Below are 19,914 nucleotides of genomic sequence, written 5' to 3'. Positions count from 1 at the left end.
CGCTCTAAAGACAGCAAACTGAAGTGGTTCAGTTGACGCTCTAAAGACAGCAAACTGAAGTGGTTCAGTTGACGCTCTAAAGACAGCAAACTGAAGTGGTTCAGTTGACGCTCTAAAGACAGCAAACTGAAGTGGTTCAGTTGACGCTCTAAAGACAGCAACTGAAGTGGTTCAGTTGACGCTCTAAAGACAGCAAACTGAAGTGGTTCAGTTGACGCAAACTGAAGTGGTTCTAAAGACAGCAAACTGAAGTGGTTCAGTTGACGCTCTAAAGACAGCAAACTGAAGTGGTTCAGTTGACGCTCTAAAGACAGCAAACTGAAGTGGTTCAGTTGAAAGACAGCTCTAAAGACAGCAAACTGAAGTGGTTCAGTTGACGCTCTAAAGACAGCAAACTGAAGTGGTTCAGTTGACGCTCTAAAGACAGCAAACTGAAGTGGTTCAGTTGACGCTCTAAAGACAGCAAACTGAAGTGGTTCAGTTGACGCTCTAAAGACAGCAAACTGAAGTGGTTCAGTTGACGCTCTAAAGACAGCAAACTGAAGTGGTTCAGTTGACGCTCTAAAGACAGCAACTGAAGTGGTTCAGTTGACGCTCTAAAGACAGCAAACTGAAGTGGTTCAAACTGTTTCAGTTGACGCTCTAAAGACAGCAAACTGAAGTGGTTCAGTTGAAAGACAGCAAACTGAAGTGGTTCAGTAAAGACAGCAAACTGAAGTGGTTCAGTTGACGCTCTAAAGACAGCAAACTGAAGTGGTTCAGTTGACGCTCTAAAGACAGCAAACTGAAGTGGTTCAGTTGACGCTCTAAAGACAGCAAACTGAAGTGGTTCAGTTGACGCTCTAAAGACAGCAAGTTGACTGACAGCAAACTGGTTTCAGTTGACGCTCTAAAGACAGCAACTGAAGTGGTTCAGTTGACGCTCTAAAGACAGCAAACTGAAGTGGTTCAGTTGACGCTCTAAAGACAGCAACTGAAGTGGTTCAGTTGACGACAGCAAACTGAAGTGGTTCAGTAAAAGACAGCAAACTGAAGTGGTTCAGTTGACGCTCTAAAGACAGCAAACTGAAGTGGTTCAGTTGACGCTCTAAAGACAGCAAACTGAAGTGGTTCAGTTGACGCTCTAAAGACAGCAAACTGAAGTGGTTCAGTTGACGCTCTAAAGACAGCAAACTGAAGTGGTTCAGTTGACGCTCTAAAGACAGCAAACTGAAGTGGTTCAGTTGACGCTCTAAAGACAGCAAACTGAAGTGGTTCAGTTGACGCTCTAAAGACAGCAAACTGAAGTGGTTCAGTTGACGCTCTAAAGACAAACTGCAACTGAAGTGGTTCAGTTGACGCTCTAAAGACAGCAACTGAAGTGGTTCAGTTGACGCTCTAAAGACAGCAAACTGAAGTGGTTCAGTTGACGCTCTAAAGACAGCAAACTGAAGTGGTTCAGTTGACGCTCTAAAGACAGCAACTGAAGTGGTTCAGTTGAAGTTGACGCTCTAAAGACAGCAAACTGAAGTGGTTCAGTTGACGCTCTAAAGACAGCAAACTGAAGTGGTTCAGTTGACGCTCTAAAGACAGCAAACTGAAGTGGTTCAGTTGACGCTCTAAAGACAGCAACTGAAGTGGTTCAGTTGACGCTCTAAAGACAGCAAACTGAAGTGGTTCAGTTGACGCTCTAAAGACAGCAAACTGAAGTGGTTCAGTTGACGCTCTAAAGACAGCAAACTGAAGTGGTTCAGTTGACGCTCTAAAGACAGGTTCAGTTGACGCTCTAAAGACAGCAACTGAAGTGGTTCAGTTGACGCTCTAAAGACAGCAACTGAAGTGGTTCAGTTGACGCTCTAAAGACAGCAAACTGAAGTGGTTCAGTTGACGCTCTAAAGACAGCAACTGAAGTGGTTCAGTTGACGCTCTAAAGACAGCAAAGTGGTTCTGAAGTGGTTCAGTTGACGCTCTAAAGACAGCAACTGAAGTGGTTCAGTTGACGCTCTAAAGACAGCAAACTGAAGTGGTTCAGTTGACGCTCTAAAGACAGCAACTGAAGTGGTTCAGTTGACGCTCTAAAGACAGCAACTGAAGTGGTTCAGTTGACGCTCTAAAGACAGCAAACTGAAGTGGTTCAGACAGCAACTGAAGTGGTTCAGCTCTAAAGACAGCAAACTGAAGTGGTTCAGTTGACGCTCTAAAGACAGCAAACTGAAGTGGTTCAGTTGACGCTCTAAAGACAGCAAACTGAAGTGGTTCAGTTGACGCTCTAAAGACAGCAAACTGAAGTGGTTCAGTTGACGCTCTAAAGACAGCAAACTGAAGTGGTTCAGTTGACGCTCTAAAGACAGCAAACTGAAGTGGTTCAGTTGACGCTCTAAAGACAGCAAACTGAAGTGGTTCAGTTGAGTGACAGCAAACTGAAGTGGTTCAGTTGACGCTCTAAAGACAGCAACTGAAGTGGTTCAGTTGACGCTCTAAAGACAGCAAACTGAAGTGGTTCAGTTGACGCTCTAAAGACAGCAAACTGAAGTGGTTCAGTTGACGCTCTAAAGACAGCAAAGACTGAAGTGGTTCAGTTGACGCTCTAAAGACAGCAAACTGAAGTGGTTCAGTTGACGACAGCAAACTGAAGTGGTTCAGTTGAAAGACAGCAAACTGAAGTGGTTCAGTTGACGCTCTAAAGACAGCAAACTGAAGTGGTTCAGTTGACGCTCTAAAGACAGCAAACTGAAGTGGTTCAGTTGACGCTCTAAAGACAGCAAACTGAAGTGGTTCAGTTGACGCTCTAAAGACAGCAAACTGAAGTGGTTCAGTTGTCTAAAGACAGCAAACTGAAGTGGTTCAGTTGACGCTCTAAAGACAGCAAACTGAAGTGGTTCAGTTGACGCAAACTGAAGTGGTTCAGTAAAGACAGCAAACTGAAGTGGTTCAGTTGACGCTCTAAAGACAGCAAACTGAAGTGGTTCAGTTGACGCTCTAAAGACAGCAAACTGAAGTGGTTCAGTTGACGCTCTAAAGACAGCAAACTGAAGTGGTTCAGTTGACGCTCTAAAGACAGCAAACTGAAGTGGTTCAGTTGACGCTCTAAAGACAGCAAACTGAAGTGGTTCAGTTGACGCTCTAAAGACAGCAAACTGAAGTGGTTCAGTTGACGCTCTAAAGACAGCAAACTGAAGTGGTTCAGTTGACGCTCTAAAGACAGCAAACTGAAGTGGTTCAGTTGACGCTCAGCAAACTAAAGACAGCAACAGCAAACTGAAGTGGTTCAGTTGACGCTCTAAAGACAGCAAACTGAAGTGGTTCAGTTGACGCTCTAAAGACAGCAAACTGAAGTGGTTCAGTTGACGCTCTAAAGACAGCAAACTGAAGTGGTTCAGTTGACGCTCTAAAGACAGCAACTGAAGTGGTTCAGTTGACGCTCTAAAGACAGCAAACTGAAGTGGTTCAGTTGACGCTCTAAAGACAGCAACTGAAGTGGTTCAGTTGTTAAAGACAGCAAACTGAAGTGGTTCAGTTGACGCTCTAAAGACAGCAAACTGAAGTGGTTCAGTTGACGCTCTAAAGACAGCAAACTGAAGTGGTTCAGTTGACGCTCTAAAGACAGCAAAGACTGAAGTGGTTCAGTTGACGCTCTAAAGACAGCAAACTGAAGTGGTTCAGTTGACGCTCTAAAGACAGCAAACTGAAGTGGTTCAGTTGACGCTCTAAAGACAGCAAACTGAAGTGGTTCAGTTGACGCTCTAAAGACTCTAAAGACAGACAAACTGAAGTGGTTCAGTTGACGCTCTAAAGACAGCAAACTGAAGTGGTTCAGTTGACGCTCTAAAGACAGCAAACTGAAGTGGTTCAGTTGACGCTCTAAAGACAGCAAACTGAAGTGGTTCAGTTGACGCTCTAAAGACAGCAAACTGAAGTGGTTCAGTTGACGCTGACAGTGAAGTTTCAGTTGACGCTCTAAAGACAGCAAACTGAAGTGGTTCAGTTGACGCTCTAAAGACAGCAAACTGAAGTGGTTCAGTTGAAAGACAGCAAACTGAAGTGGTTCAGTCTACAGCAACTGAAGTGGTTCAGACAGCAAACTGAAGTGGTTCAGTTGACGCTCTAAAGACAGCAAACTGAAGTGGTTCAGTTGACGCTCTAAAGACAGCAAACTGAAGTGGTTCAGTTGACGCTCTAAAGACAGCAAACTGAAGTGGTTCAGTTGACGACTCAAACTAAAGACAGACAACTGAAGTGGTTCAGTTGACGCTCTAAAGACAGCAAACTGAAGTGGTTCAGTTGACGCTCTAAAGACAGCAAACTGAAGTGGTTCAGTTGACGCTCTAAAGACAGCAAACTGAAGTGGTTCAGTTGACGCTCTAAAGACAGCAAACTGAAGTGGTTCAGTTCACGCTCTAAAGACAGCAAACTGAAGTGGTTCAGTTGAAAAGACAGCAAACTGAAGTGGTTCAGTTGAGCTCTAAAGACAGCAAACTGAAGTGGTTCAGTTGACGCTCTAAAGACAGCAAACTGAAGTGGTTCAGTTGACGCTCTAAAGACAGCAAACTGAAGTGGTTCAGTTGACGCTCTAAAGACAGCAAACTGAAGTGGTTCAGTTGACGCAGCAAACTGAAGTGGTTCTAAAGACAGCAAACTGAAGTGGTTCAGTTGACGCTCTAAAGACAGCAAACTGAAGTGGTTCAGTTGACGCTCTAAAGACAGCAAACTGAAGTGGTTCAGTTGACGCTCTAAAGACAGCAAACTGAAGTGGTTCAGTTGACGCTCTAAAGACAGCAAACTGAAGTGGTTCAGTTGACGCTCTAAAGACAGCAAACTGAAGTGGTTCAGTTGACGCTCTAAAGACAGCAAACTGAAGTGGTTCAGTTGACGCTCTAAAGACAGCAAACTGAAGTGGTTCAGTTGACGCTCTAAAGACAGCAAACTGAAGTGGTTCAGTTGACGCTCTAAAGACAGCAAACTGAAGTGGTTCAGTTGACGCTCTAAAGACAGCAAACTGAAGTGGTTCAGTTGACGCTCTAAAGACAGCAAACTGAAGTGGTTCAGTTGACGCTCTAAAGACAGCAAACTGAAGTGGTTCAGTTGACGCTCTAAAGACAGCAAACTGAAGTGGTTCAGTTGACGCTCTAAAGACAGCAACTGAAGTGGTTCAGTTGACGCTCTAAAGACAGCAAACTGAAGTGGTTCAGTTGACGCTCTAAAGACAGCAAACTGAAGTGGTTCAGTTGACGCTCTAAAGACAGCAAACTGAAGTGGTTCAGTTGACGCTCTAAAGACAGCAAACTGAAGTGGTTCAGTTGACGCTCTAAAGACAGCAAACTGAAGTGGTTCAGTTGACGCTCTAAAGACAGCAACTGAAGTGGTTCAGTTGACGCTCTAAAGACAGCAAACTGAAGTGGTTCAGTTGACGCTCTAAAGACAGCAAGAAGTGGTTCAGTTGACGCTCTAAAGACAGCAAACTGAAGTGGTTCAGTTGACGCTCTAAAGACAGCAAACTGAAGTGGTTCAGTTGACGCGCTCTAAAGACTGCAACTGAAGTGGTTCAGTTGACGCTCTAAAGACGCAACTGAAGTGGTTCAGTAAAGACAGCAAACTGAAGTGGTTCAGTTGACGCTCTAAAGACAGCAAACTGAAGTGGTTCAGTTGACGCTCTAAAGACAGCAAACTGAAGTGGTTCAGTTGACGCTCTAAAGACAGCAAACTGAAGTGGTTCAGTTGACGCTCTAAAGACAGCAAACTGAAGTGGTTCAGTTGACGCTCTAAAGACAGCAAACTGAAGTGGTTCAGTTGACGCTCTAAAGACAGCAAACTGAAGTGGTTCAGTTGACGCTCTAAAGACAGCAAACTGAAGTGGTTCAGTTGACGCTCTAAAGACAGCAAACTGAAGTGGTTCAGTTGAAAGACAGCAAACTGAAGTGGTTCAGTAAAAGACAGCAAACTGAAGTGGTTCAGTTGACGCTCTAAAGACAGCAACTGAAGTGGTTCAGTTGACGCTCTAAAGACAGCAAACTGAAGTGGTTCAGTTGACGCTCTAAAGACAGCAAACTGAAGTGGTTCAGTTGACGCTCTAAAGACAGCAAACTGAAGTGGTTCAGTTGACGCTCTAAAGACAGCAAACTGAAGTGGTTCAGTTGACGCTCTAAAGACAGCAAACTGAAGTGGTTCAGTTGACGCTAAAGACAGCAAAAGTGGTTCAGTTGCGCTCTAAAGACAGCAAACTGAAGTGGTTCAGTTGACGCTCTAAAGACAGCAAACTGAAGTGGTTCAGTTGACGCTCTAAAGACAGCAAACTGAAGTGGTTCAGTTGACGCTCTAAAGACAGCAACTGAAGTGGTTCAGTTGACGCTCTAAAGACAGCAAACTGAAGTGGTTCAGTTGACGCTCTAAAGACAGCAAACTGAAGTGGTTCAGTTGACGCTCTAAAGACAGCAACTGACGCTCAGTTGACGCTCTAAAGACAGCAAACTGAAGTGGTTCAGTTGACGCTCTAAAGACAGCAAACTGAAGTGGTTCAGTTGACGCTCTAAAGACAGCAAACTGAAGTGGTTCAGTTGACGCTCTAAAGACAGCAAACTGAAGTGGTTCAGTTGACGCTCTAAAGACAGCAAACTGAAGTGGTTCAGTTGACGCTCTAAAGACAGCAAACTGAAGTGGTTCAGTTGAAGTGGTTCGCTCTAAAGACAGCAAACTGAAGTGGTTCAGTTGACGCTCTAAAGACAGCAAACTGAAGTGGTTCAGTTGACGCTCAAAGACAGCAACTGAAGTGGTTCAGTTGACGCTCTAAAGACAGCAAACTGAAGTGGTTCAGTTGACGCTCTAAAGACAGCAAACTGAAAGTTGACAAAGACAGCAAACTGAAGTGGTTCAGTTGACGCTCTAAAGACAGCAAACTGAAGTGGTTCAGTTGACGCTCTAAAGACAGCAAACTGAAGTGGTTCAGTTGACGCTCTAAAGACAGCAAACTGAAGTGGTTCAGTTGACGCTCTAAAGACAGCAAACTGAAGTGGTTCAGTTGGTTCAGTTGACGCTAAAGACAGCAAACTGAAGTGGTTCAGTTGACGCTCTAAAGACAGCAAACTGAAGTGGTTCAGTTGACGCTCTAAAGACAGCAAACTGAAGTGGTTCAGTTGACGCTCTAAAGACTGCAAACTGAAGTGGTTCAGTTGACGCTCTAAAGACAGCAAACTGAAGTGGTTCAGTTGACGCTCTAAAGACAGCAAACTGAAGTGGTTCAGTTGACGCTCTAAAGACTGCAAACTGAAGTGGTTCAGTTGACGCTCTAAAGACAGCAAACTGAAGTGGTTCAGTTGACGCTCTAAAGACAGCAAACTGAAGTGGTTCAGTTGACGCTCTAAAGACAGCAAACTGAAGTGGTTCAGTTCACGCTCTAAAGACAGCAAACTGAAGTGGTTCAGTTGACGCTCTAAAGACAGCAAACTGAAGTGGTTCAGTTGACGCTCTAAAGACAGCAAACTGAAGTGGTTCAGTTGACGCTCTAAAGACAGCAAACTGAAGTGGTTCAGTTGACGCTCTAAAGACAGCAAACTGAAGTGGTTCAGTTGACGCTCAAAAGACAGCAAACTGAAGTGGTTCAGTTGACGCTCAAAAGACAGCAAACTGAAGTGGTTCAGTTGACGCTCTAAAGACAGCAAACTGAAGTGGTTCAGCCGGGCGCTTGTCATTGATGTGCGAAGACGATTTCTTCATCCTAGTTGTTGTTGAGAAAAGTCTCTCCACACTGCATGATGTCATTGGAAGTGTGACAATGATCCTTAACAGAAAGTTTATATTAGGGAAAATATCATCAGGGCAGCTGTCAAGTCCACTCATTATGGAGGAAAAGTCACTCTTTCCCATGATCATTTTGCAACTCTGCTGAATAAAAACAGTGAATTCAGCATCCTCAATTGACATTGCATAATGGTCGCATGTGGTCTTCAGCTGCTCTTTAAGGCCTCAGGTTTGGGATTCTTTGGAAAAGGAGGCTGCCGCTTGCATGATCCCATATGTGTCTTCTTGAAATTCTGAGTTCAACACAGTAATCTGTCTGTCTAGAATATTGTTGCAAAGTTGCCTCAGGTCACTGTCACTCTTTATGCTGGATGTTTTCCAGTGGAGTTTTTTACAGGCAGTTTTCGCTGCCGTGATGTCCTCACATCCCAATTACTAATATCATGATTAATCATCATCTCTTTAGTTAGTTAGAACTTTATCAATGTCTCCACTGAGTTCTCTGAATGGAGAAAAGCTGCTTTTGAGGATTTCAATTAAACCAATACCGTCCATCACAGATAATGTAGAGCTTTGTAATCCCTTCGTAGCAAAATCACTAGTGTCAAACAATTTACTAAATGGGACTAACAGGAATAAAAATGTATTGTTCTGGATTTGTTGTAAGAGGGCATCGGCTTCTAATTTGGTTTGTCCACAAGCCTCTGGAGACTCTGCAAGAACCTCTAAAATGGCATCTAGCAGTAGCAGCACTTTACTCACAGACCCTGATTTTTAACTCCAACGTATATCCGTGGATCTTTCTAGCTCGATACACGGTCTATCGGGATGCAACTCTTTCTGTACTTCATGAATGGAGCATGTCTTTGGGATCCACTCATAAATGTGTGCAGCTGGTTTACTGTGTCAAAGAAAGTACTGACGTCCCGACACAGCTTGCTTAAATGTTTGCTTTAGTAGGACATGTACCCCTCCTCTGTTCCCTGACATGACTGAAGCGCCATCGAAACAAAAACCCACCCAGAGTGGGATCCAACTCCAGGGGTTGCAACACGGACAAATCAGCGGTTTCCATAAACCCAACAGCTCTTTCTTTAATCATTTCAGCATGAATGTATCGGATGCACACAGCAAGAATTTCTAGTTGAGATTGATCTTTATATTCATCTGCTAGTGTGGCAGAATACTTGGAAGGCTCAGAATGAACTTCATCTTTTATTCTCCACAGTAACAATGATGCTGCAACTCCTTCTGAATTTCAGGGCTCAGAAGCGTGGCATTGTGAGGTAGCTCATTAAGCCTGTTTTGTATTTCTGAGTCATACTTTGACATGAAATTGAATATTTCAAAAAAAGTTACCTTTGTTGATTGCCTTTTCGGTTTCTCTATGCCGTCTGAGTGGAATATCCTGCTTTGCACACATTAGGACCCTATCTATTACCACTTTAACATGTGTACGGTTTCTTTCTATAAAATCCATGTTTGTATCACCATGTATTTGGTTCAACACAGTACCACGACTTCTAGGCATCACCATGTATTTGGTACAACACAGTCCAATGACTTCTAGGCATCACCATGTATTTGGTTCAACACAGTCCCACGACTTCTAGGCATCACCATGTATTTGGTTCAACACAGTCCCATGACTTCTAGGCATCACCATGTATTTGGTTCAACACAGTCCCACGACTTCTAGGCATCACCATGTATTTGGTTCAACACAGTCCCACGACTTCTAGGCATCACCATGTATTTGGTTCAACACAGTCCCACGACTTCTAGGCATCACCATGTATTTGGTTCAACACAGTCCCACGACTTCTAGGCATCACCATGTATTTGGTTCAACACAGTCCCATGACTTCTAGGCATCACCATGTATTTGGTTCAACACAGTCCCATGACTTCTAGGCATCACCATGTATTTGGTTCAACACAGTCCCATGACTTCTAGGCATCACCATGTATTTGGTTCAACACAGTACCATGACTTCTAGGCATCACCATGTATTTGGTTCAACACAGTCCCATGACTTCTAGGCATCACCATGTATTTGGTTCAACACAGTCCCACGACTTCTAGGCATCACCATGTATTTGGTTCAACACAGTACCATGACTTCTAGGCATCAAATCAAATCAAATCAAATCAAATTTATTTATATAGCCCTTCGTACATCAGCTGATATCTCAAAGTGCTGTACAGAAACCCAGCCTAAAACCCCAAACAGCAAACAATGCAGGTGTAAAAGCACGGTGGCTAGGAAAAACTCCCTAGAAAGGCCAAAACCTAGGAAGAAACCTAGAGAGGAACCGGGCTATGTGGGGTGGCCAGTCCTCTTCTGGCTGTGCCGGGTAGAGATTATAACAGAACATGACCAAGATGTTCAAATGTTCATAAATGACCAGCATGGTCGAATAATAATAAGGCAGAACAGTTGAAACTGGAGCAGCAGCACAGTCAGGTGGACTGGGGACAGCAAGGAGCCTTCATGTCAGGTAGTCCTGGGGCACGGTCCTAGGGCTCAGGTCAGTTGAAACTGGAGCAGGAGCATGGCCAGGTGGACTGGGGACAGCAAGGAGTCCTCATGTCAGGTAGTCCTGGGACATGGTCCTAGGGCTCAGGTCCTCCGAGAGAGAGAAAGAAAGAGAGAAGGAGAGAATTAGAGAACGCACACTTAGATTCACACAGGACACCGAATAGGACAGGAGAAGTACTCCAGATATAACAAACTGACCCTAGCCCCCTGACATATAAACTACTGCAGCATAAATACTGGAGGCTGAGACAGGAGGGGTCAGGAGACACTGTGGCCCCATCCGAGGACACCCCCGGACAGGGCCAAACAGGAAGGATATAACCCCACCCACTTTGCCAAAGCACATCCCCCACACCACTAGAGGGATATCTTCAACCACCAACTTACCATCCTGAGACAAGGCCGAGTATAGCCCACAAAGATCTCCGCCACGGTACAACCCAAGGGGGGCAACCCAGACAGGCCGACCACAACAGTGAATCAACCCACCTAGGTGACGCACCCCCCCCCCAGGGACGGCACGAGAGAGCCCCAGCAAGCCAGTGACTCAGCCCCCGTAACAGGGTTAGAGGCAGAGAATCCCAGTGGAAAGAGGGGAACCGGCCAGGCAGAGACAGCAAGGGCGGTTCGTTGCTCCAGAGCCTTTCCGTTCACCTTCCCACTCCTGGGCCAGACTACACTCAATCATATGACCCACTGAAGAGATGAGTCTTCAGTAAAGACTTAAAGGTTGAGACCGAGTTTGCGTCTCTGACAACACAGTCCCACGACTTCTAGGCATCACCATGTATTTGGTTCAACACAGTCCCATGACTTCTAGGCATCACCATGTATTTGGTTCAACACAGTCCCACGACTTCTAGGCATCACCATGTATTTGGTTCAACACAGTCCCACGACTTCTAGGCATCACCATGTATTTGGTTCAACACAGTCCCACGACTTCTAGGCATCACCATGTATTTGGTTCAACACAGTCCCACGACTTCTAGGCATCACCATGTATTTGGTTCAACACAGTCCCACGACTTCTAGGCATCACCATGTATTTGGTTCAACACAGTCCCACGACTTCTAGGCATCACCATGTATTTGGTTCAACACAGTCCCACGACTTCTAGGCATCACCATGTATTTGGTTCAACACAGTCCCACGACTTCTAGGCATCACCATGTATTTGGTTCAACACAGTCCCATGACTTCTAGGCATCACCATGTATTTGGTTCAACACAGTCCCACGACTTCTAGGCATCACCATGTATTTGGTTTAACACAGTCCCACGACTTCTAGGCCCATGGGTCGCCTTGTAGGATTCACATTTTGCAAGGACATTAGAATGAAATGTACTATTCCTGTGTTTGCAGCAAGCATTTGTTGTGAGTTTCCAGTTTTTAAATCCATCTCGTATAAATCTGAATTTGACATTTGCCCCAGGAAAGTGCCTACAAAGCGTACAACCTTTTGCTTTACTATATTCAATCCACACAAACTGGTCATACCACCTTGAAGAGAAGCAGCGTGATTTGCCATTTATTATACTTGAAGGGAACTTTGCTAGCTTTGGTTGACAGGCTGGTTCATCAACGGCAGACACATCTGTCGGTGGACCTACTGCAGGGTCACCCCCGCCCGCAGTATCAAGAACGAGAGGAGACGGTGGGGTAGGCAAGCATGCCTGGCTCAACGTGGCATTGGCTGTTGTGATGGCAATTGCTATTGTTTCTATCCTGACCCCACCTGTTAATGTCTGATTCTGGAAGCTATCAGTAGATTGATCCAAATTATTTTCTGGAACACACTCCGTCACCAAATAACTGATTAAAACACACTATTTTGCCTCAGACGTCTTTTTTGAAAAACCTAGCGATCAACATTTGGTTTGCCAATGCTAGAACTACTAAATTACCTTGGCTGGTGAGTCAATTCCAGTAAACTAGCGTGGTAGAGCTTGCTAGCCTATGCGCTACAAAGTTTAGCCACGTGACATTGCCAGGTTGTTAAGGTAAACCCCTGTATGATTTTTTAAAAATGTAACAAATAGTCGGAAGCCATCTAGATTGTTGCGGACTATTTCTTTGTTACATTATAATAAAATGACCCATAGAAAATACTTCTCACATGCGGTTCTTTTAAAAATGTAATAAAAAATTACACAATTCATATTTTATCATTTCTGGGGCATTTTTGAGGTAGGCCTGAGATCAAACTAGGTAGGCCAAGGCTACGCCACTGGGCTGGAGGACGTCTTCCGGAAGTTGTCATAATTACTGTGTAAGTCTATGGAAGGTGGTGAGGCTCATGAGCCTCCAAGTTTTATATTGAAGTCAATGTATCCAGAGGAGGACGGAAGCTAGCTGTCCTCCAGCTACACCATGGTGCTACCCTACAGACTGCTGTTGAGGCTACTGTAGACCTTCTTTGCAAAATAGTGTGTTTTAATCAGTTATTTGGTGACGTTATTATATTTATTATAGTTTTATCTAAACATAACTTTTTAAATGTCTTGCAATTAAACATTTTGTGAAATTCACTGGAGTGAATGGTCCTCCCCTTCCTCCTCTGGGGAGCCTCCACTGGTGTAAGGGTAGTGTGATTTGGAATTTGTCATTCTCAGTATTCTGTTTCTGGAATATGCTATGAAACCAAATGTCATATGCTGACATCAAACCATTATTGGAGACACATTTCAAGACCAAAATAACAAACATTTCTCTGTCCAGTCAGCGGGATACAGATGTGTACTTCATTAGTGAATGACAAGGCCCTTTCCGTACAATTAAATGGGCAGCTTTATGTACCATCATCAATCACAATAAATTAGAATGTTAGAACTAAGGATTGACAGGTTGTGTTTTATTAATACCTGTCAAAGAGTATTAAGACTTCCAGGGTCACAGAAGAACAAGCCTGTCAGTTCTCAAAGAAAAGCCCTGAGAAAATATCAAGAGAAGATCGTCAAAACGGCATGGTATATAACCACCCCAACACACAGAGTGAGAAAGGAAAGGAAGTCATGTCAGAGTTACACTGACCTGATGTGAAGTTCGTCCCCTGAGTTTATCATCCCCTCATCCTTCCTATCACCCTCTTCTCTTATCCTCCTCAATTTGGTCTCTGTCACCATGTGAATGTTTCCTGCTGTGGCTTTGACTGCCTCTGTAGCAGTGTGTGTGTGTGTGTGTGTGTGTGTGTGTGTGTGTGTGTGTGTGTGTGTGTGTGTGTGTGTGTGTGTGTGTGTGTGTGTGTGTGTGTGTGTGTGTGTGTGTGTGTGTGTGTGTGTGTGTGTGTGTGTGTGTTGTGAGGTCTCCCTGCTGTGTGTGTGAATACCTCCATAGTGCTATGTGTCTTACCTGTTACAGAGCTGTCAGTCAGATAAGATAAGAACTCCTCATCTCTCAAATCATGATCTTACCGCCGCAGATGGGTCTCATGGGGATCCATTCATTCACATAGATGGGACTTATTTTGTACATAACTAATCCAGTGTTTTGTTAAGAGAGGAACCCATAGCATGAAACAGGCATTTCCTGATTCCTAAAACAGGCATCATCATGTCTGTTAATAAAGGCTCTACGCTGTTGATGTAAAATCATCTAATATACTCTTTCTCCCTCCCCCTTTTCCTCCTCTTCCTCTCTCCTCTCTCCCCAGTACACCTCGTCTCTGACATATGATGGGGTGTTGGTGATGGCCGAAGCCTTTAGGAACCTGCGTCGTCAGAAGATAGACATCTCCCGTAGAGGAAATGCTGGAGACTGTCTGGCCAACCCAGCTGCTCCCTGGAACCAGGGCATAGACATGGAACGCACACTCAAACAGGTAATCTTTGGTCCTTTGTGTCCTTATTGTTCTATGTTCTGACCTGTGTTCTCTGTTGTCCTGTCTCCAGGTGCGTATCCAGGGTCTAACAGGTAACATCCAGTTTGACCACTACGGCCGCAGAGTCAACTACACCATGGACATGTTTGAACTGAAGAGCAACGGACCACAACGGGTAGGAATAGACACACAGGCATGTCGGAGATATTATTTTGGCTTTATGAAAATGCAGTTTTGTCTACTTTTAACCTCTCCCTTTCCTTTCTCAGATTGGCTACTGGAACGACATTGACAAACTGGTTCTGGTCCAGAATGAGGTGCTGTTGTCTAATGACAGCACAAACATTGAGAACAGGACAGTCGTCGTGACAACTATCATGGTAATGTACTCCTCTGCCTCCTCTCCTTTCCTCAATCACACAGAAGATGCATCCCAACAGTCTAAAACGGCTTCCTAATTCAAACATTTTAGGCAAGTCCTCAACTCCTGTCCTCAACTCCTGTCCATCTGTACTGATATTAAACAACTTGAAAGGTGGAAAGCCAATGTTCTGTAGGAATCGACTACGCTGTTTTCGCAAATCAGTACAGATGACGGAGAGGAGGATCTGTTGTGCTGTTGAGATGCACCCACATTGAATTAGAGAGTAGAGGGCCCACGGGACCTCTTGTGGTCAGAGCTGGTAGTGACACCAGTGTGTATCTCAGTGTCCCTAAGGGTAATGTAGCAGTACCAGGTCATAGTGAGGGAGGAGAGAGTAGGGGACTGTAAGAGAGGAATCAGACTTGTCACTGGCAGGTTGTCTTTATATTGATTTGGTTTTCGTTGACGTCATCTGTCAAGTGTGAAAGAGAGAGGAGATTTAGTCCTTTTACCTTTTCTCATGTCTGTCCCCCTTCTCTCTATGGACGTCACTCTCTCCCTCTTTCTCTCTCTCCCTCTCTCCCCTTCTACCTCTTTCTTTCTCTCCCTCCCTCCCCTTCTACCGCTTTCTCTCTCTCCCTCCCTCGCCTTCTGCCTCTTTCTCTCTCTCCCTCCCTCCCCTTCTACCTCGTTCTCTCTCTCCCTCCCTCCCCTTCTACCTCTTTCTCTCTCTCCCTCCCTCCCCTTCTGCTGCTTTCTCTCTCTCCCTCTCTCCCCTTCTACCTTTTTCTCTCTCTCCCTCCCTCCCCTTCTACCTCTTTCTCTCTCTCTCTCCCTCCCTCCCTCCCCTTCGACCTCTTTCTCTCTCTCCCTCCCACCCCTTCTACCTCTTTCTCTCCCTCCCCTTCTACCTCCTTCTTTCCCTCCCACCCTCCCCCTCTTTCTGCCTCTCTCTCCCTACCTCTCCCTCTCTCTTCCTCCCTCCCCCTCAATATTTTCCTCCCTCTTCCTTTTTCTCCCTCCCTCCCTCCCCTCTCCCTCTTTCTCTCTCTTCCTCCCTCCCCTCTCTCTCTCTCCCTCTTTCTCCCTCTCTCCCCTTCTATCTCTTTCTCTCTCTCCCTCCCTCCCCTTCTACCCCTTTCTTTCTCTCCCTCTTTCTCCCTCTCTCCCCTTCTACCTCTTTCTCTCTCTCCCTCCCTCCCCTTCTACCTCTTTCTCTCTCTCCCTCTTTCTCCCTCTCTCCCCTTCTACCTCTTTCTCCCTCTACCTCCCTCCCCTTCTACCTCTTTCTCTCTCTTCCTCCCTCCCCTTCTACCTCTTTCTCTCCCTCCCCTTCTACCTCTTTCTCTCTCTTCCTCCCCCCTCCCTCCTTCTCTCTCTGGATGATCTATGTCCCTGTCAGATGGCCATGGCTAATGTTACCTCAGCCACCTCCTCCTCTTTACAGCCACTGACGAGGAAGCCTCTGCTACGACACTGAAGACTTACAGTACAGACAGAAACACAGACAGACGGGAGATGGACTCACAGAAGGACTCACACTGACAGACAGAGCCACTGAGACTCTAGCTCTCTATCGCTCTGTAATTATATAGTAGCGGCATTGAGAGAAGAGGAATCACACAGATGAAGATACCTATCTATCTATCTATCCATCTGTCTGTAATTCTGCTTTGTCATGACTTGACTTTTTCTCCTCTGTGAACTGGGGGAACTGTAGACAAAAAAAAACAGTTTTAATATTTTGGTGATTATCGTTTTAGATGTTCAGGGAATTAGAATGGAATTGTGTCCCAAAATGCTGAGAAAAAGGCACAGATCAGACAGCGGCCAGTCGTACAGAAACACACACAGATCAGACAGGGGCCAGTCATACAGAAACACACACAGATCAGACAGGGGCCAGTCGTACAGAAACACACACAGATCAGACAGGGGCCAGTTATACAGAAACACACACAGATCAGACAGGGGCCAGTCATACAGAAACACACACAGATCAGACAGGGGCCAGTCATACAGAAACACACACAGATCAGACAGGGGCCAGTCAGATCAGGGGCCAGTTGTACAGAAACACACACAGATCAGACAGCGGCCAGTTGTACAGAAACACACACAGATCAGACAGGGGCCAGTTGTACAGAAACACACACAGATCAGACAGGGGCCAGTTGTACAGAAACACACACAGATCAGACAGGGGCCAGTTGTACAGAAACACACACAGATCAGACAGGGGCCAGTCATACAGAAACACACACAGATCAGACAGGGGCCAGTCGTACAGAAACACACACAGATCAGACAGGGGCCAGTTGTACAGAAACACACACAGATCAGACAGGGGCCAGTCGTACAGAAACACACACAGATCAGACAGGGGCCAGTTGTACAGAAACACACACAGATCAGACAGGGGCCAGTCATACAGAAACACACACAGATCAGACAGGGGCCAGTCGTACAGAAACACACACAGATCAGACAGGGGCCAGTTGTACAGAAACACACACAGATCAGACAGGGGCCAGTTGTACAGAAACACACACAGACCAGACAGGGGCCAGTCATACAGAAACACACACAGATCAGACAGGGGCCAGTCGTATAGAAACACACCCACACAGAGTGTATACTGTCACACACACACACATTCACACACTGCGTACTTTCTCACAGATGCATACACAAACACAACCCCAACACACTGACATAATCACAGTCTCAAACAAACACACCCTGACAGTCACAAAAACACAATCTCAAAATGTACACAGGCATAGACACACCCTCAATTGTAAAGAACAACACAATCACACACACTCATGCACACACTTGTGTGCAAATGCTACTATGAGTGAGTGTGTGTGAGTGTGTTTGTGTGTGTGTGTGTGTGCTAGATGCAGCGTGTTGTCAGTGATGGCTGTATTTAATATTCCATCACCATGACGACGTGACTGTTAGCCACCCCACTGCTGAGAGTCATCACATGTCCTCACACCCCCTGCAGATAGCAGCTCTAGTCATTCTGTTTCTATGGTGTTCTCTGAAGACTGCATCAGGGACTGTGTTACTTCATGGTCTCCCATCATCTACATTGTTCTATTCTACAGTGGCTTGCGAAAGTATTCACCCCCTTGGCATTTTTCCCATTTTTTTGCCTGACAACCTGGAATTTAAAATATATATTTTAGGGGGTTGTATCATTTGATTTACACAACATGCCTACAACTTTGAAGATGAAAAATATTTTTGATTGTGAAATAAATAATAAATAAGAGAAAAAAAAAACTGAAAACTTGAGCGTACATAACTATTCACCCCCCCAAAGTCAATACTTTGTAGAGCCACCTTTTGCAGCAATACAGCTGCAAATATCTTGGGGTATGTCTCTATAAGCTTCGCACATCTAGCCACTGGGATTTTTGCCCATTCTTCAAGTCAAAACTGCTCCAGCTCCTTCAAGTTGGACAGGTTCCGCTGGTGTACAACAATCTTTAAGTCGTACCACAGATTCTCAATTGGATTGAGGTCTGGGCTTTGAATAGGCCATTCCAAGGCATTTAAATGTTTCCTCTTAAACTCTCTGGGAAATGTGGGACGCTAGCGTCCCACCTGGCCAAAAGCCAGGGAGAATGCAGAGCTCCAAATTCAAATAAATTACTATAAAAATCAAACCTTCATTAAATCACACATGCAAGATAGCAAATTAAAGCTACACTTTTTGTGAATCCAGCCAACATATCAGATTCCAAAAAGGCTTTTCGGCGAAAGCAAACGATGCTATTATCTGAGGATAGCACCTCCGTAAACAAAGAGAGAAACCATATTTTAAGCCTGCAGGCGCGACACAAAACGTAGAAATAACAATATAATTCATGCCTTACCTTCGACGAGCTTCTTTTGTTGGCACTCCAATATGTCCCATAAAGATCACAAATAGTCCTTTTGTTCGATTAATTCCGTCAATATATATCCAAAATGTCAATTTATTTGGCGCGGTTTGATCCAGAAAAACGCCGGTTCCAACTTGCACAACGTGACTACAAAATATCTCAAAAGTTACCTGTAAACTTTGCCAAAACATTTCAAACTACTTTTGTAATACAACTTTACGTATTTTTTTAACGTAAATATTTGATAAAATTGAAGACAGGATGATCTGTATTCAATACAGGAGGAAAACCTCCTGTAGCAAGCTTTCTGGTCACGCGCCTCTATCTAACAGTACACTTCAAGTGACCTTCGTTCAAGATGGCCGTACTTCTTCATTACACAAAGGAATAACATCAACCAATTTCTAATGACTTTTGACATCCAGTGGAAGCTTTGGTCATTTTGTTGCCTCTAATTAATGCCCTCCTTGCCTGGTCCGTGAATTTTTGTGGGCGGCCCTCTCTTGGCAGGTTTGTTTTCTTTCCATTTTTTAATAATGGATTTAACTTCTTGGTGCACCCATCCCGTTACCGGGATAATTTTCAGCAATATCCGCTGAATTGCAGAGCGCGAAATTCAAATTCAATTACAAAAAATATTTAATTTTCATGAAATCACAAGTGCAATATAGCAAAACACAGCTTAGCTTGTTGTTAATCCACCTGGCGTGTCACATTTCAATAAAGCTTTTCGGCGAAAGCATACCAAGCGTTAATGTAAGAGCATCTCTCTCAGTAGACAAAATATTACAAACAGCTAGCAGCCAAGTGGATTGGTCACGAAAGTCAGAAAAGCAATAAATTAAATCGCTTACCTTTGATGATCTTTCGGATATTTGCACTCACGAGACTCCCAGTTACACAATAAATGTTCCTTTTGTTCCATAAAGATTATTTTTATATCCAAAATACCTCCATTTGTTTGGCGCATTAAGTTCAAAAATCCACAGGCTCGAGCGGTCACGACATCGCAGATGAAAATTCCAAATAGTATCCGAAATGGTCGTAGAAACATGTCAAACGTTTTTTGTAATCAATCCTCAGGTTGTTTTTACAATATATAATTGATAATATGTCAACCGGAATGTAGCTTCTTCCATAGGAGAGAGAGAAAAAATGGCTGTTGCGCATTAAAAACTCTGCTGCACCCAGCCATCCACTGACGCGATGGGTTCTTTCTCGCTCATTTTTCAAAATAAAAGCCTGAAACTATGTCTAAAGACTGTTCACACCTTGGGGAAGCCATAAGAAAAATGAATCTGGTTGATATCCCTTTAAATTGAGGGAAGGCATCCAATGGAACAGAGAGGTTTCAGGAAAAACAGCACTTCCTGGTTGGATTTTCCTCAGGTTTTCGCCTGCAATATCAGTTCTGGTATACTCACGGACAATATTTTGACAGTTTTGGAAACTTTAGAGTGTTTTCTATCCTAATGTCACATTCTGACCTTTATTTCCTTTGTTTTGTCATTATTTAGTATGGTCAGGGCGTGAGTTGGGGTGGGCAGTCAATGTTTTTTTTTCTATGATTTGGGGG

At 44.4% G+C, this 19,914-nt stretch overlaps 1 protein-coding gene across 7 annotated transcripts in view; it reads left to right on the top strand.

Moving 5' to 3' along the window:
* The window catches only part of LOC118377951 (glutamate receptor 4-like), a 221,545-nt gene that overhangs the window by 117,541 nt on the left and 84,090 nt on the right, over positions 1-19,914 (top strand). For all 7 annotated transcript variants that reach the window (XR_008068357.1, XM_052468011.1, XM_052468010.1 and 4 more), the window contains exons 8-10: positions 13,908-14,075; positions 14,146-14,250; positions 14,345-14,455. Coding sequence is in view for 6 of the 7 variants with exons in the window: in XM_052468011.1 (XP_052323971.1) it covers positions 13,908-14,075; positions 14,146-14,250; positions 14,345-14,455 (384 nt within the window). In the remaining variant the exon portion in view is untranslated. The remainder of the gene's footprint in view (positions 1-13,907; positions 14,076-14,145; positions 14,251-14,344; positions 14,456-19,914) is intronic.

Source organism: Oncorhynchus keta, chromosome 18 (genome assembly GCF_023373465.1).
Source record: "Oncorhynchus keta strain PuntledgeMale-10-30-2019 chromosome 18, Oket_V2, whole genome shotgun sequence".
NCBI lineage: Eukaryota > Metazoa > Chordata > Actinopteri > Salmoniformes > Salmonidae > Oncorhynchus > Oncorhynchus keta.
This window is presented reverse-complemented; position numbering and strand designations above follow the sequence as displayed.